Source organism: Chiloscyllium plagiosum, chromosome 12 (assembly GCF_004010195.1).
Source record: "Chiloscyllium plagiosum isolate BGI_BamShark_2017 chromosome 12, ASM401019v2, whole genome shotgun sequence".
Lineage (NCBI taxonomy): Eukaryota > Metazoa > Chordata > Chondrichthyes > Orectolobiformes > Hemiscylliidae > Chiloscyllium > Chiloscyllium plagiosum.
Genome location: NC_057721.1, coordinates 1,792,897 through 1,805,980, shown reverse-complemented (window position 1 = coordinate 1,805,980; position 13,084 = coordinate 1,792,897). Strand labels below are relative to the sequence as shown.

The following is a 13,084-nucleotide window of genomic DNA, read 5'->3' as shown; positions in this document are numbered from 1 at the left end:
GCTCTGCCCTCATCAATCTTCTTTGTTACTTCATCAAAAAACTCAATCAAGTTTGTGAGACATGATTTCCCACACACAAAGCCATGTTGACTATCCCGAATCAGTCCTTGCCTTTCCAAATACATGTACATCCTGTTCCTCAGGATTCCCTCCAACAACTTGCCCACCACCGAGGTCAGGCTCACTGGTCTATAGTTCCCTGGCTTGTCCTTACCACCCTTCTTAAACAATGGCACCAAGTTTGCCAACCTCCAGTCTTCCGACACCTCACCTGTGACTATCGATGATACAAATATCCCAGCAAGAGGCCCAGCTATCACTCCTCTAGCTTCCCACAGAGTTCTCGGGGAACTGGGGATTTATCCACCTTTAACCGTTTCAAAACATCCAGTACTTCCTCCTCTGTAATCTGGACATTTTGCAAGATATCACCATCTATTTCCCTATAGTCTATATCTTCTATATCCTTTTCCACATTAAATACTGATGCAAAATATTCATTTAGTATCTCCCCCATTTTCTGTGGCTCCACGCAAAGACCGTCTTGCTAATCTTTGAGGGGCCCTATTCGCTCCCTAGTTACCCTTTTGTCCTTAATATATTTATAAAACCCCTTTGGATTCTCCTTAATTCTATTTGCCAAACATTTATCTCAAGAGGGTTGAAACGTAAAAGCAGCGATGTGCTTCTGAGACTTTATAAAGCTCTGGTTAGGCCCCATTTAGAATACTGTGTCCACTTTTGGGCCCCACACCTCAGGAAGGACATACTGGCACTGGAGTATGTCCAGCGGATATTCACACGAATGATCCCTGCAATTGTAGGCCTAACATACGATGAATGGCTGAGGAACCTGGGATTATATTTATTGGAGTTTAAAAGGGGAGATCTAATAAAAACTTGCAAGATAATGCATGGCTTAGAAAGGGTGGATGCTGGGAATTTGATTCTGTCAGTTGGGGATGTTAAGGCTGTTGGCCCAACCTTAGAATTAGAGGGGGTCAATTTCTTCAGCCAGAGTGTGGTGGGCCTGTGGAATTCATTGCCACGGAGCACAGTGGAGGCCGGGACGTTAAATGTCTTCAAGGCAGAGACTGATAAATTCTTAATCTCACAAGGAATTAAGGGCTATGGGGACATTCGGGTAAGTGGCGATGAAATGCCCATCAGCCATGATTGAATGGCGGAGTGGGCTTGATGGGCCAAATGGCCTTATTTCAACTTCTATGTCTTATGGTCTTACCATCTTATTCCAGCCACTTGGTTTGTTTCCAGCATGACCTTACTTTTAATTTTTTGTAATTATCTCTCTGCCTCAATTAATTGGATTATAGGTCATCCCCACACTTGCTATTCAGCTGTTAACAATTTACTCCCACCATCTGACACTTTTGATCACTAGCAGAGCCTTATTATTCAGCCTGTCGACATACCATTTGTATGATCTTTTAATATGTCTGCCTAAAGGTAATGTGCCTGTGTGCTTCTTTTCACTCAACCTGATGAACTTGTGATTTCAAATAAACCCATTGGACTATAACAAGGAGATGCTTCCATAAATGTTGAAGTCGCGACTATTCCTTGTATTTTTGCGTCATGCATATCCCAAGGCACAAATCATTTCTTCCGCCAGAGAGACAGTAGTCCATGGAGATATGGCTGCAGTGCTGGTTTGTCACTTGGATGATTTCAGCTCGAATGCCATCAGTTCCCAGAAACTTTGGCCTTGCTGAGCTTGAACGTGATGATCTCACTGCCCAGCTTCTCCACAATAGGAAAAGTTTGAATGGTACTGAGAGCTTCTGCAGCGACATTGCTCATATACTCATCCAGATGTTTTTGTGTTGTGATTGTATACCCCCTCCACCACTTCCTCTGACAGATTGGCCCATACATGCACCACACGTTGTGTGAAAAAGCTACCCTCAGGTCCTTTTTAAATCTTTCCCCTCTCACCTTAAACTTGTGCCCTCTAGTTTTGAATTCTCCTACCCCAGAAAAAAAACTTTGGCTACCCACCCCTATACATATCCCTCCTGATTTTATAAGGTCACCCTGCAGCCTCCGATGCTCCAGGGTAAAAAGCCACAGCCCATTCAGCCTCTTCCGATAGCTAAAACCCTTCAGTCCTGACAGTATCCTTGTAACTCTTGATAGCTATAGCTTTTTAAATGGTTTTAACATATCAAAACAGGAATGAAGTTAAAAATGCATAAGATGTCATACCTGTGGATGACATATCTCTAGACTTTTAAGCTTTGTTTGGTCCATCCACACTGAATTCGCTGGTAATATCCGACTGCGGAAGCTTACAGTCCTAAAAAGATCAGTCACTGGTTAGTTGGCAATGAGCAGCAACCAAGAATTTCACTTATTTCGACTTGAGCAAACTACTTTCTGTTTCTATCTTCTTTCAATGACCAATCTCTATAACAGTTTATGATGTTTTTAAAGTTAATGACACTTTAAATTCAGCATACTCATGGTGGATAAGGCTTTAGTGGAGGCTTATCTTAGGACATCTGAATCAAAGTCAAAGACTACATTAAACAAAATCACTGCACATTTAGCCTTGAACTGGCATTAGCTTTGACACTATGATTGAAGTTTTGAGAGTTGGACAGACCTGGGCTCGAATCCATGTGAGGTACATAATTAAGACTCCCTGTCAGTTTTAGCATAGTGTTAGAAAAATGACTTGGGATAACTTGACATGAGGAGAAAGTGAGGTCTACAGATGCTGGAGATCACAGTTGAGAGTGAGGAGAAAGTGAGGTCTGCAGATGCTGGAGATCAAAGTTGAAACTTTATTGCTGGAACAGCACAGCAGGTCAGGCAGCATCCAGGGAACAGGAGATTCGACGTTTCGGGCACAGGCCCTTCTTCAGGAATGAATCACAGTTGAGAGTGTATTGCTGGAAAAGCACAGCAGGTCAGGCAGCATCCGAGGAGCAGAAGAATCAATGTTTCGGGCCGGAGCCCTTCATTACCTTCCTGATGAGGGGCTCCAGCCCAAAACGTCGATTCTCCTGCTTCTCGGATGCTGCATAACTTGACATGAACTGAGAGCATCCAGGATTAGCTACTATACAGAGTATAGTAATGCTGTTCAAAACACTTCTGTTTTTCCTCAAATCAGTAGAACCTTGGATAATAAATAACCTTGTCATACTTTAGAAGTGTAAATATAATTTAGTTATGTGAGGTTACCATGCATGAAGTATAATGGAGAATGTGTGCATCTCCAGTTGATGCACTGAGTATTAGTGCAGTGGGTGTTGTGTAGAGGCTAGTCTGCTCATCACCTCTTTGTTTTCAGGTATCACTGCTGGTTAACAGAATAACTATTGTGAAAAGAGAGCTGAGTACTAAGCCTCCCTTGGCAGTACACAGTCTCTCCATCTTCAATGTGTGGAATACCTCCTCCTGGTGACATATTGCATACCTTGCAGTGCCAGGCTAAAGGGGCCTCAAATAGGGCAGGTTCCCAAATGTGGGCCCACAAGAGATTGCACTCTAGTGAAGCAGAAACCCCAGTTCTGGGAGAATGGTCCCACTGCCTCACGGATGTTTCAGAAGAGAAGGCAACAAAGGGAGTAAACCCTGACAGAAAACCCTGGAACAGAGTCCACATCTGACAGCTGCATCTGGCAAATTGTACAGCACAGTTGGTATCAAACAAGCAACACTGACACACAGCATGAGCGCTGGCATTCTGTTCAATCTCAAGAGAGATCATTGTGTCTGATCAGATAGCTGCCACCTCTGCCTCAGCCCCAGTAAGGTGCTGTTCTGCCTCAATGGCTGCTCCGGGCTTACAGCACCATCTCTAGACAGGCAGGTTGCTCAGCTTTGCACCAAGCACAAACTCAACATGGATGACACTAGTCCTTCACACTGCAGGCTGCAAAGTAGGAGCCAAGAGCATTGGTCTTACCACCAACTTGCTGCAGGTTGTGCAATGTCGTCTGTGACTGACACAGAACTTACAAGGCTCAGTGTGCACGTTGCTTCAATGCAAAAAAACCTGGCTTGCTCACACTGGATTCTTCAAAGACAAATAGTGCACATTCCTCTGGCAGAGAAAACCTCAAGAGGTGATACAGGAACATGAAGTGAGTGTTGCAGTTAGAAACATTCTCATGATCACTGAACCCCCCACAGAAAGTTCCGCAAGCATGGGCAAATTAACCTCCTGAGCCACAGTTCCCCCATTCAGCTTTGCACTGGATGTTAAAGGTTGATTCTGAGACACACATGAATCAGTGGAACTGCCAGCACCAAGAGATTGTACCTTCACAGGGAGCTCAACATGGGGTATCCCAATCAAACATATCACCAACATGCAGAGGGCAACAGGTAATGGCAAGGTGAATGGAAACGAACAAAGTTTACTCAAGCTACGATGGATTCTGGGTGATGATCAGCTAGTTCCAAATCAAGCTATGTCACAAGGATGTCCTGAGAGATCCAAGATCACACTGTCGCTACACCTAGATCTCATCATCAGCAGAGGTACCAACCTCAATAGGGTCTTCATCAGGGGAGGTGATGGCCTAGTGGTATTATCACAGGACTGTTAATCCAGTGACCCAGGGAATGTTCTGGGGACCTGGGTTTGAATCACACCATGGCAGATGTTGGAATTTGAATTCAATTTTAAAAACCTGGAATTAAGAGTCTAATGATGACCATGAAACCATTGCAAATTGTCGGTTAGAAATCCATTTGGGTTTATTAATGTCCTTTAGGGAAGGAAATCTGCCTTCCTCACCTGGTCTGGTCTACATGTGACTCCAGAACCACGCCAATGCAGTTGACTCTTATCTACCCTCTCCTAGTTAGAGATGGGCAATAAATGCTGGCCTAGCCAGCAATACCATCATCCCATGAGCAAATTTTAAAAAACTTGTAGTTATCAGAATACCAGCTGTGACATTGAACACTTTGTGTTGTGTAGCAAGATCAGGCTTCAGCCAAAGAAATTATATTAATAGAAGAGGAAAGCTTATCCTTGGCTCAACACTTCCTGTGCCACTGACCCCAAAAGGACCCAAGAGTTCCTCAACATCCTCAACTGGATTCTTTTCGATAAGCATCAAAGACAGCCCTCTACACAGCACGATTGTAATTCTACATTCACTCTGTGTTGGAAAAGAGACGAGAGGAGAGGTGACAACTTTGAGGCTTAATGGACTGACATGGAGACAGTTACTGCAACCAAGAGGTGAGCCCTCAACAAGTTCCCAGTAAACAAAATCTCTCAGCCACCAATATCAAATCTCAGTTGAGACCTACCAAATAAAGAGACTTAGGGGTGCAGATACATAGTTCTTTAAAAGGGGGGGGCCGCAGGTAGACAGGGTGGTAATGACAGTGTTTGGCATGCTTGCCTTCATTGGTCAGAACATTGAGTATAATAGTGGGGTAGTCATGGCTGCGACTGCACAGAACATTGGTTAGATCACATTTTGACTACTGTGTTCAATTCTTGTCACTGTTCTATAGAGAGGGTGCAGGGAAGACTTATAAGAATGTTGCCAGGATTGGAGGGTTTGAGTTCTAGGAATAGGCTGGGACTTATTTCCCTGCAGCATTGGAGGATATGAGGTGACCCTGTAGAGGTTAATAAAATCATGAAGGGCATGGATAGGGTGAATAGCCATGCTCTTTTTCTAGGGTGGGAGAGTCCAAAACTAGAGGGCATAAAAATCCAAAGTATCCAAAATAAGGTAGGTGAGCTTGCAGTATGGATAGGTACCTGGGACTTCGATGTTGTGGCCATTTTGGAGACATGGATAGAGCAGGGTGAGGAATGCATGTTGCAGGTTCCAGGGTTCAGATCTTTCATTAAAAACAGGCAAGGCAAAAAAAAAAGGGAGGTGTGGCCTTGTTAGTTAAGGATAGTATAACAGTGGCTGAAAGAACTTTTGACGAGGACTCGTCTACTGAGGAAGTATGGGCTGAGGTTAGAAACAGGAGAGGAGAGGTCACACTGCTTGGAGTTTTTATAAGCCTCCGCAGAGTTCCAGGGAGGTGGAGGAGAGGATTAGCAAAATGATTCTGGGTAAGGAGTGAAAGGAACAGGGAGGTCATTATGGGGGCTTTAACTTCCCCAACATTACTGGAAATGCTATAACTCTAGTACGTTGGATGGTTAAGTTTTTGTCCAATGCGTACAGAAGGGTTTCCTGAAGGGCCGACAAGAGGAGAGGCCACACTGGATCTGATGCTTAGTAATGAACCAGGCCATGTGTTTGATTTAGTGGTAGGTGAGATTTAGTTTGGAGAAAGTGACCATAATTCAGTTATGTTTAGTTTAGCAATGGAAAGGGATAGGTACATGCCACAGGTCAAAAATTATCGATGGGGCAAGGGCAATTGTAATGCAATTAGGCAAGAATTAGGATGCATAGAATGGGGTAGCAAAATGCAGGGGACGGGGACAATGGAAATGTGGAACTGGTTTAAGGAACAGATATTGCATGTCCTTGATAGGTATGTACCTGTCAGGCAGGGAGGAAGTGATAAAGTAAGTAAAACCGTGGTTTACTACAGAAACTGCATCTCTTGTTCAGCAGAAGAAGGAGGCTTATGTGTTGATGAGACAAGCTGGTTCAGATGAGGCGATGGAGAGTTACAGATCAGCTACAAATGATTTAAAGATAGAGTTAAGAAGAGCAAAGAAAGGACATGAGCAGTCTTTAGCAGGTAGAATAATGGAGAACCCTAAAGCTTTCTATAGGTATGCGAGGAATAAAAGGATGACTACGGTTGGAATGGTGCCAGTCAAACTCAGAAGCGGGAAGTTGAGTGCGGACCCCGTGGAGATCGGAGAGGTGCTAAACGAATATTTCTCATCGGTTTTCACTCAGGAAAAGGAGAATATTATAGAGAAGAATGCAATATGAGATATTAGACTAGAAAGGATTGAGGTTAGTTACGAAGAGGTGATATCAATTCCAGAAGGAGTGAAAGTAGACAAGTCCCCTGGGCCGGATGGGCTTTATCTGAGGATTCTCTGGGAAGCTAGGGAGGAGATAGCAGAGCCTTTGGCTTTGATCTTTGAGTAATCATTGTCTATAGGTTTAGTACCACAGTTGAGTAATCATTGTCTATAGGTTTAGTACCACAGGACTGAGGAATTGCAAATATTGTGCCCTTGTTCAAAAAGGGCAGTAGAGATGACCCAGGTAATTATAGACCAGTGAGCCTTACTTCTGTTGTAGGAAAGGTTTTGGAAAGGATTATAAGAGATGGGATTTATAATCATCTAGCAAGTAACAACTTGATTGGAGATAGTCAACATGGTTTCGTCAAGGGCAGGTTGTGTCTCACAAACCTCATTGAGTTTTGAGTAGATGACGGTAGGACAGTTGACGTGGTGTACATGGACTTCAGTAAAGCCTTTGATAAGGTTCCACATGGTAGGCTGTTGGAAAAAATGCAGAGGCGTGGGATTGAGGGTGATTCAGCAGTTTGGATTAGAAACTGGCTTTCTGGAAGAAGGCAGCGAGTAGTGGTTAATGGAAAATATTCAGCCTGGAGTCCGGTTACTAGTGGTGTGCTACAAGGATCTTGTTTTGGGACCACTGCTGTTTGTCATTTTTATAAATGACTTAGATGCAGGCATAGGTGGATGGGTTAGTAAGTTTGCAGATGACACTAAAGTCAGTGGAGTAATGGAAGAATGTTGCAAGGGGACTTGGATAATCTGCAGAATTGGGCTGAGAGGTGGCAAATAGAGTTCAATGCAGCTAAATGTGAGGTGATTCACTTTGGGAAGAATAACAGGAAGGCAGAATACTGGATTAATGGAAAGATTCTTGGTAGTGTGGATGTGCAGAGGAATCTTGGGAGTTCACATACATAGATCCCTGAAAGTTGCCACCCAGGTTGATAGTGCTGTTAAGAAGGCATTACGGTGTGTTAGGTTTCATTGGTAGAGGGATTGAGTTCCGGAGCCGCAACGTCATGCTGCGACTTTACAAAACTCTGGTGCGGCTGCACTTGGAATATTGTGTACAGTTCTGGTCGCCCGATTACAGGAAGGATATGGAAGCATTGGAAAAGGTGCAGAGGAGACTTGCCAGGATTTTGCCTGGTCTGGAAGGAAGCACTTATGAGGAAAGGCTGAGAGACTTGAGCTTGTCCTCATTGGAAAGAAGAAGGCTAAGATGGGATTCGATGGAGACATACAAGATGATCAGAGGATCAGATAGGGTAGACAGTGAAAATGTTTCTCCTAGGATGATGACATCAGCTTGTACGAGGGGGCATAACTACAAATTGAGGGATGATAGGTTTAAGACAGATGTCAGAGGCAGGTTCTTTACTCAGTGAGTGGTAAGGGCGTGGAATGCCCTACCTGCCAATACAGTTAACTCAGCCACCTTAGGGAGATTTAAACAATCCTTCGATAAGCACATGGATGATGATGGGATAGTGTAGGAGGATGAGCTTAGAATAGTTCACAGGTCATCGCAACATCGAGGGCCAAAGAGCCTGTTCTGCGCTGTATTATTCTATGTCCTATGTTCTATAAGTTTAAGGTGAGAGGAAAAAGATTTAAAAAGGACCTTAGGAGTAACTTTGTCAATAGAGGATGGTGTGTGTATGGAACAAGCTGCCAGAAGTAGTTGTGGGAGTGAGTACAATTACAACATTTGAATAGGCATCTGAATAGGTATATGAATAGAAAGGGTTTAGAGGGATATGGCCAAGTGCTGGCAAATGGGACCAGATTTATTAAGGATAACTGGTTGGCATAGACAAGTTGGACTGAGGGTCTGTTTCTGTGCTGTATGTACCGCTGCATCAATCAATACTATTGAAATTCTGGTACAGCCTACAATCTGCTGAATCTGGGGAAGCTAGAGGGAGATATGAAAGAATCAAGGAAGCAACAGACCCAACAGTGAACCAATCAGCTCTGCTTAAAACAAAGACAGGGACAGTCATCACAGAGGACTGAAGAAGGGCTCATGCCCGAAACGTCGATTCTCCTGCTCCTTGGATGCTGCCTGACCTGCTGCGGTTTTCCAGCAACACATTTTCACCACAGTCATCACAGAACCTATCAAGCTGAAGCAAAGATGGGTGGTGCACTTTCTGGAACTCTACACAACAGAACACCAGTGTTGTTGAAGAAGCTCTTGATATCATTCAGAATTTTCCTGTGATGGAGGAGTTGGGCAGTGAGACCACTGACTAGTTTTTGGGAACTGACGGCATTCGGCCTGAAAACATCCAAGTGGAGAACCAACGTGGGGCCATATCGCCATGAACGTCTGTGTCTCTGTCAAAAGAAATAACTTGTGCCTTGGGACATGCAAATATAGTCACCTTCCACAAAAAAAAGAAACAGCAATGACTGCAACATTTACAGCAAGAATGGTTCACTTTCTTAGTTCACAGACTAGGCAAATAGACCTTGTCACCACAGAAATGCTCCAGAGATTGGCGGTCTCAATTATCCCCTTTTGATTTCCCCAATGAAAATGTTGTAATTAATGGATAAATTCCTTTTGCCTCCATAAAACAGGGTGTTAATCTAGGTAACTTCTAGCACATGCAAGTTGATCACATTACAAGTCTGATTAAATACTTGAAATTGGTTTCCAGTGTAATTCTTAGGCCATTTAGATTAATTCAGAATTATAGCTTGATAGCAGAATCGCATCTAATGGAGGAAATCATCGGGCAGCAGGTGAAACACTGGTAAGCACTGCTGCCTCATAGCACCAGGGTCCTGGGTTCAATTCCAGTCTTGGGCAACTTGTGTGGAGTTTGCATGTTCTCCCTGCGTCTGCATGGGTTTCTTCTGGATGCTCTGGTTTCCTCCCACAGTCTAAAGACGTCCATGGATGTGTAAGCTAGGTGGATTAGTCATGCTAAGTGCAGGGTTACAGTGATTGGGTAGGGGGTGGGTCCAGGTGGAACGGTCTTCAGAGAGTTGGTGTGAATTTGATGGGCTGAATTTTGACCATAGGGATTCTATAATTCTATGAACATGCTCTGAGGCTTGCAAGGATGGGCAGATTGAGCACTTACTGCATATCCAGAGTCCTAAGGAACATGTTGTGTATAATGTTTCTTTCTTCCTCATTCGGCGCTGTTTTCAGTAATGAGGTCTCCTTTAGCTTAGTTCGCTTTGCTTTGTTCACTAGAGTTTGGACAAAGAAAATTTGCTTTCAGTAGCTTTGTTACCAAGTTCAAAAGGACAGAATGCAAAATTAACATTTACACCTTTAACAAACAGAAGATTACCAGCAAAAACGGGCAAGCCTGAGGATTAGAAGCATTTTTGATTTTAGCAAAATCAGACAAAAAGTTTGATTAAGGAAGGGAAAATCAAATATGAGATTCAAATAGCATGCAGCATAAACCCATGTAAAGTTCTATAAATATGGGAAAAGAAAATCATTAATAAGAATATATTTAGGAAAGATTGTTTCGACTCAGCCTGTATTCACTAGAGCTTACAAGTATGAGAGAATCTGAATTGAAATGTATAAAATTCTGGCAAGATTGGACAGACTAGATACAGGAAGGATGGTCTCCCTGTTTGGACAGCAGTTGACACAGTGTCAGGATATGGGTAGACTATTTAGATTACTCACAGTGTGGAAACAGGTCCTTCGGCCTAACAAGTCCACATCGACCCTCCGAACAGCAACCCATCCAGACCCATTCCCCTACATTTACCCCTTCACCTAACACTACGGGCAATTTAGCACGGCCAATTCATCTAACCTGCACATCTTTGGACTGTAGGAGGAAACCAGAGCACCTGGAGGAAACCCACGCAGACACAGGGAGGATGTGCAAACTCCACACAGACAGTTGCCCGAGGCGGGAAATGAACCCGGGTCTCTGGCGCTGTGAGACAGCAGTGCTAACCACTGTGCCACCGTGCTGCCCCTTCGGGCTGAGATGAGGAAATATTTATTCACGCAAAGGGCAGTGAATCTGTGAAATTCTCTACCACAGAAGGCTGTGCAGGCCCAATATATTCAAAACAATACACTTTCTTATATTTTACTGGCATCAAGGGATACAGGAGAAAGACAGAAATATGGCATTGAAATAGAGGATCAGAATGATCATATTTAATGGGTCAGCAGGTTCGAGGGCCAAATGGCCTATTCCTAAGAGTCCTTTTTACATTCATTCAGGGAATGTGAGCATCACTGGCTAGGCCAACATTTATCGCCCATCCCTAATTAACCAGAGGGCAGTTATCTAAGTTTCTAAGGTAAACCTTCTCCAAATAATAGACAGTCTGGGAGAAAACATCAACATTATGAAAAGAAATGTTGGGGGTTTAGTGATCAATGTTGTAAACAGGAAAAGTTTCATCGCAGGTGGTGCACATCAGAAACCAGGCCAAATTAATGAAATGGAGGAGGAGAGGTACAACTTTGCTTTAGCCTAGTTTGGATCAAGCTCAAAACCAGGTAAAAAGGTGAAATGCATTTACAAAATACATTAAACCGTAAGTCAAGGATTGGTTTATACATTCTACAAACAGAATTAACTTCAAATTATATTTCTCAATATAAAATGCCATAGAAATAGAACACAAAGAAGAGTGGACTGCACTACTCTTATTTTCCATTTAAAGTACAATCACTAGATCTAGAGCAGGCAATAGAGTGCTAAATCTGCTCTGCCATTCCACATAATCATGACCTATCTTGGGCTTCAATTCCACTTTCCTACCTGCACTCCATCCCTCAAAAGTCTATACCAGCCTTAAGTGTATTCAACAATGGAGCATGCAAAACTACTAAGGTAGAGAACTGCAAAGATTGACAACTTTCTGAGTAAAGTAATTTCTCTTCACAGTCCTAAACGATCAGTTCTTTATCCTGAGAGTGTACCTTCATGTTTTAGATTAGCCGACCAGTGTAAGTAATCTATCTCATCAAGTCTGACCGAATACTGCATGTTTCAGTATGATTACATCCACTTCCTCTGAACTCTAGAGAATAAAGGCACATTTCTCAGCATCTTATTACAACCTCCTCATTCCAAGTTCCACTGTAATGAAGCTGCAATGTATCACCTCCAATGCAAGTATTGAATATTGAAACCAAACTGAAGCATAAGGCCCGACACAACTGTAGTAAGACTTGGTCATTCATTTACTCCAATTTCCTTACAATAAACGGGAACTTGCCATTTGCCTTCTGTCAAAACAAGCGTGAAGAGGCTCCATTTGAAATGAAATCCCTTCAACATGACAACTTTGTATTTCAACAAAGACAAAGACAAAACAGAAATCTACCTCTCAGCAAGGTCTCCATTGCTTCTACCACAGTTGTAAAGCAGAAGAGAGCCTGTTTAAACAAACTCTCCCTTTTTAGATAATGATGATTTCAAGATGATGCACATATTAAAACTGTTCAGTGCCTGGCCCTTCTAGTGATTTGTAGCAATGGCAGGAGTACAGGTGGAAAAGCCATGCATAAATTACTGGGCCAGTTTTAGCACTACTCCATCTGCACAGTTAATTTTATGAAGTTTTAATTCCATGGAAAGTCAGTAAATGAAGCTTTTTGTCTTCTATTCCTGTGCAGCTGCAACAATTGGTTTTGATGTTATAATAATTTATATCACATTATTGCCTGGGGATTTGGATTCTAGATTTAGCATGGATTTTTGGTTTTATTTCTGTGAATGTAAACTTGTGTTTTTTTAAAGACAGGTTAGAAAATCAACTTTGAGCAGGGGGTTCAAAGTAACCTTGTCAAGAAGGCACATGACTTAAGGCAAATAACAAGCAAGATACCTAGGGAGATATTTGCTAAAGTTGGATTTTACAATCGACATGGCTCAAGGCCACAAGCAGAGTTCAGAAGAGTAGACTCATTCCAGCAGGAGGACAGTTTTCAATTTGTGAAATTTAGAGCTGGAAAGAAGTCTCATAAAGTTTCAGCAGTCCAGGCCATCACAGTCAGAAGTAGTCTTAAGCTGCCTTTACAATTCAGTGAGAAAAAAAAGTCAGTGAATGAGCTAGGGAGAGATGGAGAGAGACAGATCTGGTAAAATGTGCAGGAAGTTGCCAAAACAAAACACT

The 13,084-nt window shown here is 42.8% G+C and overlaps 1 protein-coding gene across 6 annotated transcripts in view; it reads right to left on the bottom strand.

The window, feature by feature from the left end:
* Positions 1-13,084, bottom strand: part of LOC122554887 (acyl-coenzyme A thioesterase 9, mitochondrial-like) — a 79,823-nt gene that overhangs the window by 30,351 nt on the left and 36,388 nt on the right. For all 6 annotated transcript variants that reach the window (XM_043700254.1, XM_043700255.1, XM_043700256.1 and 3 more), the window contains 2 exons: positions 10,054-10,165; positions 2,227-2,317 (listed from right to left, as the gene is read on the bottom strand). In XM_043700254.1, coding sequence (XP_043556189.1) covers positions 2,227-2,317; positions 10,054-10,165 — 203 coding nt within the window. The remainder of the gene's footprint in view (positions 1-2,226; positions 2,318-10,053; positions 10,166-13,084) is intronic.